This window comes from Hemitrygon akajei, chromosome 4, assembly GCF_048418815.1.
Source record: "Hemitrygon akajei chromosome 4, sHemAka1.3, whole genome shotgun sequence".
Classification (NCBI taxonomy): domain Eukaryota; kingdom Metazoa; phylum Chordata; class Chondrichthyes; order Myliobatiformes; family Dasyatidae; genus Hemitrygon; species Hemitrygon akajei.
In genome coordinates, this window is record NC_133127.1 from 29,218,618 (window position 1) to 29,238,931 (window position 20,314).

General features: G+C 41.4%; 1 protein-coding gene across 2 annotated transcripts in view; it reads left to right on the forward strand.

Annotated features, from left to right (window-relative positions):
- The window catches only part of polr1a (RNA polymerase I subunit A), a 198,316-nt gene that overhangs the window by 84,428 nt on the left and 93,574 nt on the right, over positions 1–20,314 (forward strand). For both annotated transcript variants that reach the window (XM_073042216.1, XM_073042217.1), the window contains exons 14-17: positions 1,395–1,586; positions 4,215–4,364; positions 12,916–13,099; positions 15,329–15,411. In XM_073042216.1, coding sequence (XP_072898317.1) covers positions 1,395–1,586; positions 4,215–4,364; positions 12,916–13,099; positions 15,329–15,411 — 609 coding nt within the window. The remainder of the gene's footprint in view (positions 1–1,394; positions 1,587–4,214; positions 4,365–12,915; positions 13,100–15,328; positions 15,412–20,314) is intronic.

A 20,314-nucleotide genomic window follows, 5' to 3' on the forward strand; every position in this document is an offset into this window, starting at 1 on the left:
ATTTGACGCATGCTTTATCGTGTACTAATTCCTTTGTGGCGAAAATGTTCTTATTTGTCAGTGCACTGGGCTCCAGCTGATCCTGTGTGTACACTGCATTATGTTCTGCACCCTATCATCCCCATTCTCATTGACTTCAAAATACCTCATCCTCTGAAAAATCCTTCAGTATGCCCCCACCAATTTATTTCTAGTGTATCCCCCTCGTCTCAAGCCAGCTCATCCTTGTGTCCAAGTTACCATGAGACAGGAGCAGAATTGTGCCATTTGGCCCATTGAGTCTTCTCCGCCATTCCATTATGGCCGATTTATTATCCCTCTCAACCTCTTCTGACTTCTCTCTGTAACCTTTGATTCTGTTACTAATCAAGAACCTATCAATCTCTGCTTTAAAATATAGTCAATGACTTGGCCTTCACAGCCACCTGTGGCATTGAATTCCACAGATTCACCACCCTCCAGTCAGAGAAATTCTTCCCCATCTCTGTTCTAAAGGGATGTTCTTATATTCTGAGGCTGTGCCCTATGGTCCTAAATGCCTTCTCTACAGGAAACATGCTCTCCGCATTCACTCCGTCTACACCTTTTGATATTTGATAGGTGCACGAAGCAAGCCATCCACTCGTCTTTGGTGGCTGTTCCTTCACAGACCATTGCTCTGAGTTTAGGATCACTTCTCTAAGCCCCTCTTTTCCTTTCATTCCTACCTTCAAAGCTCAGAATGTACTATTGTCTTGTGAATCGTACTTCATCCCTTTGTTCAGGTTCGAGCACTCTCATTGCCACCAGCTTCTGCAGGGCATTTCATTCTGTTAACTGTTCATGCAGCTGCTGAAGCCCTTTTCTGCAATATCGTATTTCCAGTGAACGTCGGCTGAAGCATTAATGTTCACCCTGGCAACCTTGAGGTATTGATTTTAGTCAGAGCTTCCATTCTGCTATGGATTAGGAGGATTTTGTTCTTCTGTGTTTTGGAGAAATCTATTGTGCTGTGACCGCCCTGAGATAATCTCAGCAATTATGAAATATAAAGGTGACTTGATAGAGCCTTATAGGCTGGTAACAGTCAGAGAACGGACACACATTATTATTTTTTTCTCCCCCAGGATGGAAATTTTAAGGTGATTGGAGTATAAAGGTATAGTGGAGGACGTTGAGGCTAGGTTTTTTACTGAGAGTGGTGGGTGTGTGGAACACATTGCCGGGGTGGTACTAGAAGCAAATACATTAGAGTCATTTAAGAGACTTTTAAATAGCACATGGAAATAAAACTGGAGGGCTCTGCGGAAGGAAAGTTGATCATGGGGTAGTTTAAAAGGTCAGCACAACTTCAGAGCCTGAAGGGCTGTATTGTGCAGTACTGTATGAAATGCTCTTTGATTACTTTCCACTAGGACGGCAAGCCTTTGGCGGGTTTGATTCAGGATCACATGGTCTCCGGTACCAGCATGACCATCCGCGGCCGATTCTTCACCCGAGAACAGTACATGGAACTCGTCTACCGGGGTCTTACAGATAAACGAGGGCGTGTGAAGATCCTCCAACCAGCAGTAATCAAACCTTACCCACTCTGGACTGGAAAGCAGGTGATCTCATTAGACCGAAACAGAAACTAGTAAAAGATTAATTAGTTTCATAAAATATATTATGCGTATCTAATACTTCCTGAGGTCATTCATGGTCATCAAGTTAGGACAGTACAAGGATATTTTTAGTTGTTTTATTATTATTATAATTGTTTCCGGAAGTAAAAGGAAAAATTTATTTGGTTTAACTGGAGGATATCAGTGACCTTCATTCTCTATTGCTGGCTGACAAAAGTTACTGAGCAGAAACATATGATAGATTAGGTAGTTTTCCAAAAGCACCACATTAATTTGCTGGCTCCCTTTGCATAGTAGTAAGTGTAAGCCTTTAACATCTCAGCCTGTTCTGCCATTCAGTTGGATTGTGGGTTATCAGTAGCTGAATTCTATGTGTTCTCTCCCTAAACACTCTAGTTTAACAACTTCTTGCATTTTGTTTCATTCCATTACTTCACCCCAGCCACTTCTTCGGGAAAAAAAAGATGTTTGTTAGTTTAAGCACTGAGTGGCAAACTTGTAGAGGAAAAAAGTAACGGGGGGGGGGGGGTGGGAGGGAGAACAGGGAGTTAGGCAGAACCCAGAGACCATTATACATTTTTGGACAGATTGTATTTTCTTGTCTGTTTTTATTCAGATTCATCCCAAGTGTTTTTTTTTACCTTGTGCTGTTTTCATTGGCCCCAGACAGAGTTAGAGAGGGTGATTGGGAGAATCCCTTGGGTTCCATTACTGACTAGCAGTGTTTATGCTTATGTGTAGAGGTTTAAGCTAAATACAGTGGACAGATTCTGATTGGCTCCTGTAATAAAGGAAGTGCTTTTGCTCTGAGCCTGTACTTGACGCTTCCCGATGGCTATTGCCTTTCAGCACAGCTTGGAAAGACTTGGCAGCATTTCACACTTCTGCTTCAACAACAACAAAAAATGTTGAACTGTGGGTTTGGCATGGTCTCTTGTTCAGAGCCTCCCACAAAAGATCAGCACCTTGATTGCAGCTTTAGGTTAAAAAGGGGTGGGTGTCAGAGACGAGAAGTGTCAGTTCTCCATAGTAAAAGATTGGTGGGGGGAACTGGAGAAAACCTGCCGGTCACAAAACACTGATGGCAGAGGCTGGAAGTTCTCTTACCGCTTTGTTTACTTAAAAGTAAAAGATGAATGTGGAAAGTAAGAAAATTTTCCCACAATTGGGTATCACAGGCTTAGGTTTAATGTGAGAAGAAACAGTTTTAACATGGATCTGAGGGGGAAGCTTTGTTCTTACACAGAAAGTGGCTGAAAGTGGGGCTGAAGGCGGCTGTGGAATTAGATACAATTACTATCTCCTGGGCACAAGAGATTCTGCAGATGCTGGAAATCTAGAGTAACACACAAGTTGCAGGAGGAACTCAGCAGGTCAGGCAGCTGCAGAATATATCTCAGAAGAGTATTGCAGATATATTGTACAATTAACAGTCGTCGTTTTCAGTCGAGACCCGTCATCCAGGACTGGAAAAGAAGCGGGAAAAGACAGAATAAGAAGGTGGGAAGAGGGAAAGGAGTACTAGCTGGAAGGTGACGGGTGAAGCCAGGTGGATGGGGAAGTGTGGGGGGGGGGGGGGGGAGAACTGAAGTGAGAAGCTGGGAGGTGATATGTGGAAAAGGCAAAGGGCTAGAGAAGAGGGAATCTGATAGAAGAGGAGAATGATCAATGGGAGAAAGGTAAGAAGGAGGGGTTACTAACAAGAGATGTAACATTTCCGTACCTGGTAATGGGTCTTGGCCCGAAATGTTGACTGTCTATTTCTTTTCATAGGTAATGCCTGACCTGCTAAGTTCCTCTAGTGTTTTGTACACTTTGTACATGTTACTATCTAGATACCTACTGTCCAGATAGTAGACACCTGAGAAAGCAAGGTATAGAAGGATAAAGATATGCTGTAGATAAGTGGGATTGATGTCAATAGGCAAAAAGGTTGGCCTGGATGTGATGAGCCAAAGGGCCTGGTACTCTGCTATAACTCTATAAGCTTGATGGGGCAGTGGTCATAAAAAGGACAAGAGTTGCAGAACAAATTCTGTGTAAGTCTTGTCACTCGGCGACTGGGCTGTTGAGCTTCTTGGGTTGCCAGCTCCTTCACGTTGAGTTAGTTGGGTTCCACTTGATGCCGGGAGACAGATCCGACCTCTGCCTCCCTTTACTCGGGAACTTTGAGCACAGTTAGAGTTCTTTGATGTTGAAAGGTCTTTTGTGGCCCAGATTGAATAGTGCACATGCGCAGGGATTAAACAAGGCCAGGTGTGGGCTCCACTGTGAAACCACCTCCAGTCAGTTGGCTCCCTCTTTGAATGTTCAGATCAATGTCAGCAATAGTTGCTTGCTGAAAATAAAAGAATGGTGCCTGCTGTTAGTTATGATTTGATCTGTAATAGTTGCATTAAGAAAATGAATATAAAATTGGAATGGGGGCGTAAGAAATACATACATTGCAACTCTGAACTGAAATAGCATAATGGAGGTGAGGGCCCCTAATCATACTGTTTGCTCTGAAGATAACGTGATGTGTAATTATCCAGGAAACAGTATTTAAACTGTTGCTGGCTTATTTCCATTTCCTTCAGTCTGTACATAAATACACTGCTGTCTGTGCAGGTTGTTTCTACGTTGCTGATCAATGTAATCCCCAAGGATCATGCGCCACTGAACTTGATCGGAAAATCTAAAATCGCTGGGAAGGCTTGGGTTAAAGAAGCTCGGCGCATGGTGATCGACTTTGACTCAGAATGGATGTCAGAATCCAAGGTTTGTGTCAACGGAATCTTATAAGCATCCAATCGATTTTAAAATTTACCCATACTTAGTACAGCTTCTGTGGTTTGGGGGATGTCAAACAGGGGCCGCACAATGGCAGAATGGTGAGCGCAGTGCTTTATAGTGCCAGGTGCAAGATCGGGGGTTTGGTTTGATTCCCGCCACTGTCTGTCGGAGCAGCGCGGTAGCATAGCAGTTAGCGCATCACTTTAAAGCGCTAGCTGTAAGATCGCAGTTCAAGTCCCACTTCTGTCTGCAGGGAATTCGTCTGTTCTTCCCACGGCCACGTGGGTTTCCTCCCGATGTACGGTTAGGATTAGTGAGTTGTGGGCATGCAAAGTTATCGCCGGAAGCGTGTCAACACTTGCAGGCTGCCCAGCACTTTTGACACAAATGACGCATTTCACTGTACATGTACGTGTGAGAAATAAAGCAAATCTTCTCTCTCCTTCTCTGAGGGGAGACCTGACTGAAGTTTTTTTTAATTAGTTTTTTAATACATTTTCTACATAGCTACAGATAAAAAAAACCCAGATCAAAATGAACATTAATACAGTGCAAAAATAAACATACAATAATAATATGATACAAAGAAAGATAATTGAGAAAGCACCCAAATTGAAGACATGTAAAATTAGTATCCTCCCCAAGCCCCGCAACAAAAAAAACTCCAGACCAACCACAACACAATATAGAGAATATAAATCAGGACAATCAAACCCCCAAAACTGTAAATACACTTAGCAACAGAAGATATTAATGCCTACTACCAACAAAAAAAAAGGAGCTGAAAGCAAGGGACCGAAAAAAAACCTTAGTCAAGAGGAAGGTTATGAAAGTACTCAATAAAAGGTCCCCAGACCTTATGGAACTTTAAATCCGAATTAAGAACTGAATAATGAATTTTTTCAAGGTCTAAGCAGGCCATAATATCGTTAAGCCATTGAGCATGCGTGGGCGGGGCAACATCTCTCCATCTAAGGAGGATTCAACGTCTAGCCAGGAGAGAGGCAAAAGATAATATTCGACACTTAGTCGAACTCAGACGTAAATCTGTCTCACCCCAGAAACCGAACAAAGCAATTAAAGGGTTAGGTTCTAGGTGGTGATTCAGAATACGCGATAACGTTATGAAGACATCTTTCCAAAATTTCTCCAAGCTAGGACAAAGCCAGTACATATGAATGAGAGAGGCCTCGCCCCTTTTGCATTTATCACAAAGCGGACTGATGTTAGGGTAAAATCGAGATAATTTAGATTTAGACATATGGGCTCTATGAACAATCTTAAGCTGTAAAAGGCAATGGCGAGCACAAAGAGAGGTTGAATTAACCGATTTGAGAATCGAGTCCCAAGCCTCATCAGATAAGGAGGTATTTAAATCATGCTCCCATGCCATTTTAATTTTATCCACAGGGGCACGTCGTAAGGCTGCTAATTTATCACGAATAAATGATATTAAACCTTTACCTAGTGGATTAATAGAAAGAAATAAGTCCATAACATTTTTCTCAGGCATTTCAGGGAAGTTAGGAATTAAAGGAGTAATAAAGTGTCTAATTTGGAGATATCTGAAAAAATGAGCATTGGGCAGATTGAACTTAGCAGAGAGCTGTTGAAAAGAAGCGAAGCGATTATCAATAAAAAGATCTTCAAAATGTCTAATGCCCTTCCTATACCAATCATGGAATGCTGAATGATACGTAGTAGGTAAAAAAAGGTGATTATGTAAGATAGGGCTAGAAAAGGAAAAACCATGGAAACCATAAAATTTCCTAAACTGAGCCCATATACGCAGAGTGTGTCTAACAAGAGGGTTAACTATTAATCTGGACAAACTACTAGGGAGTACAGAGCCAAGAAGTGCAGAGATAGATAATTCTTTAGTGGAGCTCAACTCCATTGCCACCCAATTAGGGCACTCGGGTTGGCCATGAAAAAAAGACCAAAAGGTAGCACAACGTATATTGGCTGCCCAATAGTATAAACGAAAGTTAGGTAAAGCCATGCCACCCTCCTTTTTAGATTTTTGGAGATAACCTTTATTAATTCTAGTGCGCTTATTCTTCCACAGATATGACAAAATAATAGAGTCTAAGGAATCAAAAAAAGATTTGGGAATAAAAATTGGGATTGATTGAAATAAATATAAAAGTTTAGGGAGAACATACGTTTTAACAACATTAATACGACCTACCAAAGACATAGAAAGAGGTGACCATTGTAACAGACTCTGTTTAATAGTATATGAAAGATTGACAAAATTTTCACGAAAGAGATCTTTAAACTTCCTTGTGACTGTAATCCCAAGATAAGTAAATTGATTATGAACTACTTTAAAAGGGAGATCACGAAATGTTAATTCTTGAGCTTCTTTATTGATTGGGAAAAGTTCGCTCTTATGTAAATTAAGTTTATATCCAGAGAGCTGGCTAAACTGGTCAAGAAGTGAAAACATTGGAGGTAAGGATGTAGACGGATTTGAAAGAAAAAGTAATAAGTCATCGGCATAAAGAGAAACTTTATGCTCAACACCTCCTCTCCAAATCCCGGTCAATTCAGGACAATTTCAAATTGCTATCGCCAAGGGTTCTATAGCCAAATCAAAGAGAAAGGGACTTAAAGGGCATCCCTGACGGGTGCCACGTTTGAGGTTAAATAACTGGGATTTCTGGAAATTAGTTAAAACGGAGGCAGTAGGACACAAATACAGCAATTTGATCCAAGAGATAAAACTTTGACCGAAGTCAAATTTTTCTAAAACTGCAAAAAGGTAGTTCCACTCTATACGATCAAATGCTTTCTCCGCATCGAGGGAAATAACACATTCAGGAATCCCAGTTGGAGGTGAATATAAAATGTTAAATAGGCATCGCATGTTTAAAAAAAGGGAGACGGTTTTTAATAAAACCAGTTTGGTCATCGGAAATAATAGAGGGGATAACAGTTTCTAATCTATAAGCCAAGACTTTGGCCAAGATTTTAACATCAACATTAAGCAAAGAAATCGGCCTATACGAGGAACACTCTGTTGGGTCTTTACCCTTTTTTAATAAAAGAATAATAGATGCCTCATTAAAGGAGGGTGGCAATTGGCCACACCTAAACGAGTCAGATAATACTGAGAGTAACTGAGGAGAGAGAAGTGAAGAGAATGATTTATAAAATTCTACGGGGAACCCATCAGGTCCAGGAGATTTCCCTGAAGACAATGCAGAAATTGCAAAAGATATTTCTTCTGATGATATAGGCGCATTAAGTTTGGCTTTAAAATCAGATGAAAGCAAAGGAATATTCAGATTATTTTAAAAATGGTCAACAGAGATATTGTCATTCAAAGATTCAGAGGAATAAAGTCGAGAGTAGAAATTTTTAAATGCGTCATTGATTTCTAGGCGATCCGATGTAAGGTCACCATTCTCCTTCCGGATCTTTGTAATATGTTGTTTGGCTTTGGAACGCCTCAACTGATTGGCTAGAAATTTACCAGATTTGTCGCCATGGATATAAAAGCGACTCTTACTTTCAAGAAGTTGGCGTTCGACTGGTTGAGTAGACAGGAGGTTAAATTTAGCTTGAAGTTCTACACGCTTCTTGTATAGTTCAGGGTTCTTAATTTGAGGATACAGTTGATCCAAATCTTTAATCTGATTAATGAGGTCTAATCGATCTGCACAGGACTTTCTATTAAGATTTGCTGTATAGGAGATTATTTGGCCCCTCAAATATGCTTTCATGGCATCCCAGACAATCTGGGATGACACTTCAGGTGATGTATTGGTGTTAAAATAAAAGGTTATCTGATCCTTAATAAATTTTAGAAAATCATCCTCCGATAATAAAGTCGAATCAAACCGCCAGTGTTTATTCCTCTGAGGGAGACCAGGAAAGTTTAAAGACAGAGTAATTGGGGCATGGTCAGAGATCAGTATACTCTGATAATCACAAGAATAGACAAATGGAATGAGTTGATTATCGAGTAAGAAGTAGTCAATTCTAGTAAAGGTATGGTGAACATGTGAAAGAAGAAGAATAATCTCTCTCAGTAGGATGAAGGATACGCCATATATCAGAGATACCATAATTAGAGAGAAACGATTGAATAGCTAAGGCAGATTTAGTAGGTGGTCTAGTAACAGAGGACGATCGATCCAAATTAGGATCTAACCAACAATTGAAATCACCACCCAGTGTAAGAGATTATGAGTTTAAGTCTGGTAGTGAGGAGAAAAAACGTTCAAAAAAATTAACATCATCGAAATTGGGGGCATACAGGTTTGCTAGTACAACTTTAGTATTATATAGTTTACCAGAAACAATAATAAAATGGCCATTTGTGTCAGATATCTTATTATGAATTTCAAAAGGAATATTTGAATTAATGATGGAGACCCCCCCCTAGCTTTGGCGGCAAAGGATGAATGAAAATGCTGACCCGCCCACTTTGACAAAAGCCGGGAGTTATCAAAACAACGAATATGAGTTTCTTGAAGGAAAGCAATGTCAGCTTTGAGTTGTTTGATATGTGAGAAGACCTTCCTTCTTTTAACAGGGTGATTCAATCCCTTTACATTCCAGCTCACAAATTTAAGTGTATTAACCATTATCAATTGTTAGTGCGTAGAAGGCAGCAGGCATATAAAAAGTCAAGCAGTACAATAACAGTCTGGGAGCAAAAATGTAAACATAGATTCGTAGAATCAAAACAGAAACATGTCCTGAGTAACAAAGGAAAGCAAAGGAAACAGTGAGTAGTGTTGGAACTGGAGAATCTGCCCCACCCTCGCAACCCAAAACTAGACGGCTACCAAAAAAAGTAGCTAGCTCTACCAAAAAAATTAACCCAAGTATGACTTCCAGTTCTGTGTCGTTAACAATAGTTCCGTATAAATACTATAGCAAATGGTAGCTAGTTTATGCACTAGAAAACATAATTACAAATAGGAACAACTACAACAGAAGTATAAGACTTAATACAAAGAAAATCAAAAGAAAACCAAAACTAACCTACCCGCGAAAAATTATAAAAGATTAAAAGAAAAAAAAGGGGAGGGAGAAAAGGGGGAAATTGTAGATTCGAAGAGAGTACTTATCAACCATTTACAGGAAAAAAAAGGAGCAAAACTTAAACTATGAATCAACCAACAGGGAGGCCTTCAATAAAAACTCCAAACCTCCAAAACAAGTTAAAGTCGCTTGTAGATCTCTGTAGATAAAGTTATACAAGAATAAAATGGATTACACATGTACAATCTAAACGTCCGCAGGGGAACATTAAACTCGGATTATCTATTTAGAAAAAACGCACCAAGTCCAGGGAGGGATTGTCTACAGCCCTTAGAATTTCAATAAATAATGTCTGAATTATTCAAGAAAAGTCTGAGTCCGGAAAAAATAGCTTTACCACGAGAAGTACTTATCCACCATTTTAGAGGGTCAGACCGGGTTCCTAATGAGACGGGCTGGCCGGAAGACTTCCAACAAATGCTTCAGCATCCTTCACTGATTTAAACCACTTGTATTCTCCAGTAGTAAGCGTAATTCGCAGGTCGGCTGGATTACGAAGGGAGGGTCTGAAACCACGATCAAAAAGCACTTTCATTACACCTTTAAACTCAGCACGCATCTTCAGGACCTGGGGGGCAAAATCCTCCACAAAACGAATGACTGTATTTTGAAACGCAGAAGTACCCCTGCGGCGTGCCTCCATAATTAAACGGTTTTTCACCTGGTATTGATGAAAGCACAAAATTACCGGCCGTGGGCGGGAACCCAGATTTGCACGGGGATCGTAGATCCTGTGTGCCCTTTCAAGCTCAGGTGGAGTCGGAAGAAATTCTTTCCTAAAAATCTCACAGAGAAAATTGGAAAAAAATTTCCACAGGAGAGCCCTGTTCGGTGGCCTCTGGCAAACCAAGAATTCGTAGATTACAACGTCTGCTACGGTTTTCAAGATCCACCATTTTGGAAAAATGTTTACAATTCTTTTCCTCTAGGCTGGAGCATAGAGTCTCGAGATAAAGAACACGGCGTTTTAAATCTTCAGAAGTTGAGTCGATGCGAGATAAATGTTCAGCATGTTCATCCACTCTAGCGTTGATCCGATCCAATCTGACATCCAGCTGGTTGAAATAAGTTCTAAATTCCTTTAAAATATCTTGTCGATGCTGTTCCAACGCAGTGAGAATGTCAACCGGTGAAGTCGTAGAAATTTCTTTTTTCCCGGTTTTAGCACTTTTGCTAGACATTATAAGATAGATGTGTTCGCAGGCAGGTAAAAGAAACCCAGTAAAATACCTAACTAAGGTTTAAGAATGGAGACATGTAGTGCAAAGATAGGAAGAATGACGAAACAAAAGTTCGAAGCAGCTAAGCAGTCGCCATCTTACCGGAAGTCCCCTGACCTGACTGAAGTTTATAAAATTATGAGAGGCATAAGTAGGGTAGTCAAAATCAGTCACTGGGTAGAAATGTTGAATACTACAGGGGGGAAAGTCTAAGGGTTAGTTTATACAGACAGTGGAAGGTATGTGGAATACTTTGCCAGGAGTGGTGGTGGATGCATGATAGAGTTAGTTAAGAGAGAGTCTCGTGACTATGGAGGGATATGGATAATGTATATGTAAATTTAGTGGCATCATGTTTTGCATGGATATTGTGGGCTCTAAGGCCTGTTGGTGTTCAATTCTGTGTTGGCTACCAAGGTACTTTGAGTTTTATTTGGATGAGGCAGGCTGGATGAGTGGGTTTCAGCAATCTTTCCAAAGCACAGAACCGATTAGTATTTTATCTTGAAATATATATTAGCTACCTATTGTGGTGTGATAATTACAGGAAAACATGTTGGTGGAGGGGTCTTAGCTGGTATAATAGATTGGGACTCCCCAAAGTGGTGCCCAGGATGCTCCATATTGGCATTTGCCTTCCCCGATGCAGGCGACCAGTGTTGCTGCCTCTCGGCATCCAGGGGTCCAGTGCCGGCATCAGGGCCTTTTCCTAATGCACCTTGTCAGAGTCGGCAAAGCCTGTCCCCGACTTTGGCAAGTAAACAGCCAGAAATTGTTATTAATATTGAATATTTCTGACATTCAGAAATGTAATATAAAGTGGCTTAATTCAAGAAAATAACTTTAATTTTGTTTTCAATTTCTTCATTGTCCATGTACATGCTAAAACATAAGCAATTTAAATGGAATATTTTCCCTCTGACCCTAAGTCTTTGCCTTACCAACCCTATTAAATCAAGGTGTCTGGTATCCTGCACTAGGACTGATCTGATTCAGGATCCAAGAGGCCTTTTGCTTGTACTTTTCCCCACTCTCTAGTTTGATCCTGGAGATTCCCAACAAGGTAAGGCTCTGTCAGAGAGTTTCACACTTCTAATCTGTCAATATGCCTCAGTCACCACATCTCCAAGTCTCAGGAGTTATTCCAATTAAATATGCTAACTCATACAGCGGACTTGTAATTGGCAAGTTTTGAACCTTTAACTCCGTGAAAAGGAAGTTGATGGAAATCACACTGACCTATTGAGGTGTTGCAATACAGCTTGAGATGTCTACAAGACAAATTTTCCTTCCGCTTGAGTTTTTCGCTTTATCATTGCCCTATTGACCTTGGTTGTTCAGAGGTGACATGGCTAGTATAACTGTTTTTCTCTAGGAGGGCACTATATGCACTTGAGTATAATTCATGACTCTTTACTTTTGAGTGCAATTTAAGTCTATGATTGTTGAGACAATCTATCATCAGATTTCTGTTGTAAATATTCTTACCAGGCACTGGCTGCCATCTGACATCAGGCTCGTTAATTCATTTCCTGCAACCAACAAGTGCCCTGATTTCGAGCCAAAATCCAGTCTGCCTAGTGTGGTAGCTATAGTGAAACTTCCTCAGAGAAGTGCTTGTGTCGACACTCCTTGAAAACTCCCCACCAATGATTTGCCAATTACTTGCCCCACAGCTTTTGCCTCCTCTCTAGTTACTGCACCTAGGTCAGAGATTCTGGAGGTTGGAAGCTCGGTGGCTGTGAATACAGGGCTACGGTTTGGAAGTCAGAGGACCAGAAGCAGTCTGTCTTGGGGCTGGAGACCCCTCAGTGTGTGTGTGTGTGGGGGGGGGGCGAGGGGGGGAGGAGGTGGTGGGAAATGGGTCTGTTTGGCTCTTGTTGCTTGTTGTATGTGGGCTGCAAGTTCTGCAAAACACTGTGACATGCTGTGTTGGTGCCAAATGTGTAACGTCACTTGCAACCTACCCCCAGCGCGTCCTCACATGGTGTTGGTTGTTAATGCAAATGACACTGTCTGTTTCAATGTCCATGTGATTAATAAATTAATCTAATCTAATTTAATGTGAAACACCTTGGGACATTTCAAAAAGTTATGCTGAAGTGACATTTTAACTCAAGTTCATTCCTTGATTTTTTTTTAAACAAATTACCACATTTTCACACAGCTGTAACTAACATAGCAGAATATAATTGTGATGTTCAATGAATTGTTTGGATGCGAAGTATTGATGCAGATTTTCTTTCTAATGGCAGGTTGTTATTTTGAAAGGAGAGTTGCTGTGTGGTGTTCTGGACAAAGCTCACTATGGCAGTTCACCCTACGGTTTGGTCCACTGTTGTCAGGAGCTGTACGGTGGAGAGACTAGTGGAAAGCTACTGACCTGTTTGGCACGGCTCTTCACTGCTTACCTACAGCTATACCGGGGATTTACTTTAGGTAAAAGATAATTTGCTGTACAATTCTTGCTCTGTTTCTCTACTTTCTAATTCCTAGGTCTGAAAGGACTGTTATTTCAGAACTCCATATATGCTTAAGGAATGAACCCTCCTAGAAAATCCATTACAATAGCTGGATCCTTCTGAATGTACACTGACCTCCTATTAGAGGTGCAAATAGTTCTGTTTATTATCAGAGAATGTATGCAGAATACTACCTGAAATACATAGTCCTCACAGGCATCCACGAGAAATGGAAGAACCCCAAAAGAATGAATGACAGGAAAAACATTAGAACCCCAAAGGCCCTCCCCTGTGTAAGCAGCAGCAATGCATCACCCTCCCTCCTTTCCCCCCCCCCCCACCCATTTCAGCAAAAAAATCCACCCAGGCAATAGCAAAGCACCCAAAGAGAGGCCATGATCTGCGGTTCGCCTGACAGCTTGACACGCCACAGCAAAAGGGGAGACCATCGGTCACTGCCGCAATGTTACAGATTGCCGCATCGCTTCTTATTCCACGATTCTCCGACTTGAGAATCGGCAACAAACTCTCTCCACGTTGTGTGAGAGAGAGAGAGAGGATCGCTCGACCACAAAGGCATCCGTCTGTGTACCCGCTGCTGTGAAATCCTGACGTTCCTTCTCCCGCAAGCCTCAGTCAGCAACACTGGGCTGGAATCACTGTGGTTGTCCACGGGGCCGTGCAGGACCGCACTCCGGAGGTGCCATCCTCCATGCCACGCCTGGAGAATGTTGGAAAACGGCTGGTCGGTTAGTGAGCTCCAGAAACAGGAACTCGTCTGCCATGAAAAACCACAGTTTGAGTGACATTGTGGGTCCCACCTATGGTAACCTTTCATTGATTTGCTTATGAAATACGTTGGTTTTAAAACTGTTCGAGTACTACATCCACCACAATTTGGGGAAGAAGGTTCCAAAGATGACTTACTCTTTGATGGAAATAACTTCATCTCATCTCTTAATCAGTGGCCCCTGCTTCTACCTGCTCCTCAATGTTTTCTCTATAGCCTCCTCCCCTATGTGAAGACTTTCAGTCAAAGTTCCTCTCAGTCGTCCGAACTCTAGAAGATAGAAGACTAGCTTGTCCAACCTTACTTCATGATACAGGGTATCCATTCCAGGTATTAATCGAGTAAACCTTCCCCAAAGTGTTTCAACACACGTCTAAGTTATGTACCTTCTTAAATAAGACAATCAGAGTACTCCAGTTATTTTTTCCTAATCTTTATCAATTACTTACCCCACTTACATAATGACATATTGACTTGATTACCTTAATGTATTTTTGTTGATCTTCAATAATAATTAATTTTTAAAAAATTTAAATGAAAATGAAATTTTTACCATCTTCTCTAGTGCTTTTCATACAACTTACTTTCTTACCTATCTTTGTGTTAACAGAAATTTAGCAATAATACCTTTTGATATCTTTATTTAAGTTATGGTATATACATTGCATAATATTGATGCTCCAGTACAGATCCCCGTGGCATATCATTTGATACATGTAAGTAACAAGAAAAAGATCCATCTATGCCTGTTCTCTGATTCAGTGGTTCAACCTGAAACATCAACAATTCCTTCTGCTCCCACGGATGCTGTTTAGCCGCACTCTGTTCTTCCAGCAGACTGTTGCTCCAGATTCCTGAATTTGCTGTTGCTTGTGCCTCCATATAACTGCTCTCTGCTTCTTGTTAGCCACCCAGTCTTTTACCTATACCAGTATATTGCTTCCCACATGTTGAGTTGTTATTTTCCATTAGAAACATTAATGTAATATCTTATTAAAGTCATACAGTCTTTAAATGCCTTCTGAAAATGTAAGTTTGGTTTCTTTCCAAATTTTGCTGCAGATGAAACTTTATAAGTAAAAGTATGTAAAGTTTAAAAATTGAGCTTAATTTGTTAAATTGAAATTTCTTTTTAATTTGTTGCATTGTGCATGTTTCCAGTGCACTTCTAAAGAATATCATTGCACCTCGTGAAGCTTTATGGCTTCCTGATGATGCAGTAAGTTACAGCCTGCAGATTCCTGGTTGTTTACAATAGATTCCTCTTTGTGAAGAATTTTAAGTGGAAAATATGTCTTTTGATAATAAAGTTTGTTTCAGTATTGGAAAATTTTCTCTTGAATGATTTTATGTCAGAAACTTTCAAGTATATTTATATCAATATTTTCTAAACTTTTAACTTTCTTTAAACTTTAGATGTTGAGGACATTCTAGTGAAGCCCAAGGCAAATGCAAAGCGACAAAAAATCATTGCACAATTGGCACAGTGTGGAGCCAAGGTAAACTATGATTCATTTCAAAGAGCCACAAGCTGCAAAATGAAATTTGGAATTGGTTTATTGTTGTCATATGCCAGGGCACAGTAAAAAAGCTTGCCTTGTAAACTGTTCATACAGATAAATCTATTTCACAACACATCGAGATAGTACAAGGTAAAATGATAACAGAGCACAGAATTAAGTTAAACTGTTACAGAGATATAGCAATACAGGTAGATAGTTAAGTGCAATGTCATAATGATTGTGAGATCCATCGACCATCATAACATACTAAGCAATCATTCAATAGTCATATAATGGCTGGGTAGAAGCTGTCCTTGAGTCAGGTCGTACTTGCTTTCAGGCTTTTGATCTCTGTCCAGTTGGAGAGGGGAGGAAAGAGAATGTCTGGGGTGGATGGGATCTTTGATTACTTTGGCTGCTTTACCGAGACAGTGAAGGGATAGACAGAGTCCACGGAAGGGAGACTGATTTCCGTGATGTGCTGAGCTGCGTCCGTAACTCTCCACGGTCCCTTGTGGTCTCAGGCCATGGAGTAGCCAAACAAAGTCATTATGCATCCACTTAGGATGCTCTCCATGCGCATTGATAAAAATTGGTGAGTCGATGGGAACATGCCAAATTTCTTCAACCTCCTCAGGAAGTAGAGGTCCAATCTCCCTTGACTGTGGTGTCTATGTGGTAGACCAGGAAAGGCTATCAGTAATCTTCACTCTTAGGAACTTGAAGCTTTCAACCCTCTTGACCTCAGTATGTGGTCTTTAGGGGGGATCTTTGATGATAGTTATTGTCATCTGACTGCACCTACGTTAGCAACTTCGGGAGACCTCCAGTTTCCTTGATAACTCTGCATGAAGTACACTGAGCTGCAGCTCCTTAGATGCAGTGTTAAGTAACAGTAGTTGCAGATTGATGGTCTTTGGCTCATACTGGAAAATGAGGTGGTGTTAGATAGGAGCTACAGGGAGGTAGTCACCCCTGAGTTGCTGGAGGCAGGAACCTGGTTGTCTGTCAGAAGAGAGAAAGGGAGTAGGCAGCCCGTGCAGAGTACCCCTGTGGCCATTCCCTTCAATATTACTGCTTTGGATACTGTTGGAGGGGGAGCAACCCACCAGGGAGCAGCAGCAGTGGCCAGATCTTTGGCACTGAGCCTGTCTCTGTGGCTCAGAAGAGAAGGTGGGAGAAGATGCAAGTTGTAGTCATAGGAAATTAGTTGGTTAGGGAAACAGGAAGGAGGTTCTGTGGGCGAGAACGAGATTCATGGATAGTCTGTTGCCTGTGGAGTGCCAAGGTCAGGAACATCTCAGTTTAAGTTCACAACATTCTTAAAGGGGAGGGTGAACAACCAGAGATCATGTTCCATATCAGTACCAACGTCGTGGGCAGGATGGGTGCCTAGAACCTGCAAAGTGAATTCAAGGTGTTAGGCGCTAAGTTAAAGGACAGGGCCTCCAGGGTTGTGATCTCAAGATTGCTTCCCGTGCCATGCGCTAGAGGGGCCAGAAGTTGGAAGATCATATAGTTTAATACAACCAAAGGAGTTGAATGACTTCAGACCTGTTGCCTTGACGTCGCACGTAATGAAGACCATGGAGCGGCTGATAATACAGAATCTGAGGCCACAAACCAGGCACGCCCAGGATCCTCTTCAGTTTGCGTATAAGGAGAAGGTGGGAGTGGAGGATGCTATCACGTATTTGCTGCACAAATCACTCTCTCACCTAGATAGTGATAGATAGATACTTTATTCATCCCCATGGGGAAATTCAACTTTTTTTTTCCAATGTCCCATACACTTGTTGTAGCAAAACTAATTACATACAATACTTAACTCAGTAAAAAATATGATATGCATCTAAATCACTATCTCAAAAAGCATTACTAATAGCTTTTAAAAAGTTCTTAAGTCCTGTTGTGCTGTGAGGATTACATTCCTTGACTTCTCTAGTGCCTTTAACACCATCCAGCCCAAGATCTTAAGGCACAAACTAACGGAGATGGGAGTAGACTCTCACATGGTGGATTGGATAGTGGACTACTTGACAGATAGACCTCAGTATGTGCGGTTGGGAGACTGTAGGTCTGACACGGTGGTCAGCAGCACAGGAGCGCCGCAGGGAACCGTACTCTCTCCGGTCCTGTTCACCCTGTACACATCAGACTTCCAATATAACTTGGAGTCCTGCCATGTGCAGAAGTTCACTGATGACACGGCCATAGTGGGGTGTGTCAGGAATGGACAGGAGGAGGAGTATAGGAAACTGATACAGGACTTTGTGATATGGTGCAACTCAAACTACCTGCGTCTCAATATCACCAAGACCAAGGAGATGGTGGTGGACTTTAGGAGATCTAGGCCTCATATGGAGCCAGTGATCATTAATGGAGAATGTGTGGAGCAGGTTAAGACCTACAAGTATCTGGGAGTACAGTTAGACGAGAAGCTAGACTGGACTGCCAACACAGATGCCTTGTGCAGGAAGGCACAGAGTCGACTGTACTTCCTTAGAAGGTTGGCGTCATTCAATGTCTGTAGTGAGATGCTGAAGATGTTCTATAGGTCAGATGTGGAGAGCGCCCTCTTCTTTGTGGTGGCGTGTTGGGGAGGAAGCATTAAGAAGAGGGACGCCTCACGTCTTAATAAGCTGGTAAGGAAGGCGGGCTCTGTCGTGGGCAAAGTACTGGAGAGTTTAACATCGGTAGCTGAGCGAAGGGCGCTGAGTAGGCTACGGTCAATTATGGAAAACTCTGAACATCCTCTACATAGCACCATCCAGAGACAGAGAAGCAGTTTCAGCGACAGGTTACTATCGATGCAATGCTCCTCAGACAGGATGAAGAGGTCAATACTCCCCAATGCCATTAGGCTTTACAATTCTACCGCCAGGACTTAAGAACTTTTTAAAAGCTATTATTAATGCTTTTTGAGATAGTGATTTAGATGCATATCATATTTTTTACTGAGTTAAGTATTGTATGTAATTAGTTTTGCTACAACAAGTGTATGGGACATTGGAAAAAAGTTGAATTTCCCCATGGGGATGAATAAAGTATCTATCTATCTATTTATTTATCTATCTAATACTAAGGAGTGGTGCAGGAGGGAGACCTTCATATCTTTGGATCATTGGACTCTCTTTCAGATAAGTTGGGACTTGTACAGAAGGTACGGTTTGTACCTGAACTGGAGGAGGACTAATAACCTAGCAGGAAGGTTTGTTAGTGCTGCACAGAGGAGCTGGGGGTTCAACTAGAGTTGCAGGGGGATGGGAATCAGAGTGCCGTTCCCCTGCAACGGAGTGGTTGTGGTGAAAGATGTTCTTAAACCTACATACAAGGTCAGGAATCAAAAGGTTGAATATGTTTCGAGTTGGGTGTATTTTAGTGCAGGGAGTATTGTAGGAGAGGCGGATGAGCTGGGGGCATGGGTCAGCATGTGAACTTATGACACTGGTAATTAGTGAGACTTGGTTGCAGGAAGGGCAGAACTGACAGTTCAGCGTTCAGGGGTTCAATTGCTTTAGATGTGATAGAGCAGGGGGGTTTGAAGGGGATGGGGTGCGTTACTAGTCAGGGAAGATGTCACGCAGTGCTCAGTCAGGACAGACTGGAGAGCTCATTTAGTCAGGCTTTATGAGTAGATCTGAGAAAAAGAAAGGTATGACCACGTTAGTGGGATTTTGTTATAGACCACTCAACAGTCCACAGGATTCAAGAGAGCCAATTACAGAGAAATTGTAGACTGTTGCAAGAAAAATAAGATTGTGATGGTAAGTGATTTAGAGTTTGTCAAATGTGTTCAGGAAAGTTTCCTTAATCAGTACATGGAAGTCCCAACTAGAGAGAGTGTGATACTAGATATCCTGTTGGAGAAAAAGACAGAAGTTTGTGTAAGGGAACACATCGCATCTAATGATCATAATGCCATCAGTTTCAAGGAAAAGGATAGGTCTGGTCCTCAAGTTGAGATTCAAAATTGGAGAGGGGCCAGTTTTGATGGTATCAGAAAGGATCAGGCAAGTGTGGATTGGGACAGGCAGTTTTCTAGCAAGGGTGTATTTGGTAAATGGGAGGCCTTCAGAAATGAAATTTTGAGAGTACAGTATTTTCCTGCCAGAATAAAAGGCAAGGATAACAGGCTTAGGGAGTCTTGGTTTTTGAGAGATATTGAGGTTAAGAAAAAGAAAGAGATGCATAGCAGGTATAGGCAGGCAGGAACAAGTGAGGTACTTGAGTATAAAAAATACAAGAGAACACTTAAATCGGAAGGGCTAAAAGAAAAGATGAAGTTACTCTAGCGGACAATGTGAAGGTTCTATTGATATATTAAGAGGAAAAGGATTAGCAGGGGATAAAATTGGTCCTCTGTAAGATCAAAGTGGTACTCTATGCGCAGCGCTGAAAAAGTTAGGGAAGATTTTTAAATGGATATTTTGCATCTATATTTACTCAGAAGAAGGATGCGGATTCTTAGAAGTAAGGCAAAGCAGTAGTGAGGTTATGGACTCTATACAGATTACAGAGGAGGAGGTGTTTGTATCTTGAGGCAAATTAGGGGAGGATAAATCTCCAGAGCCTAACAGTGTGTTCCCTCGGACTCTGTGGGAGGTAAGTGCAGAAATTGCAGGGGCCCAAGCAGAGATATTTAAAACACGCTTAGCTGAGGTTTGGAGGAAAGCTAACGTTCTGTTGTTTAAGAAAAGCTGTAAGAGGAAGCTAGGAATTTGCAGGTCAATGACCTGACATCTGTAGTGTGAAAGTTATTGAAAGGTATTCTAATGGACTGGTTATTACTTTATTGTTGCCAAACAATTGATACTAGAGCGTACAGTCATCACAAAGATATTGATACTGCGCTTAGCACTCCCTGGAGTACAAATTGATAGTAAATATATTAAAAAAT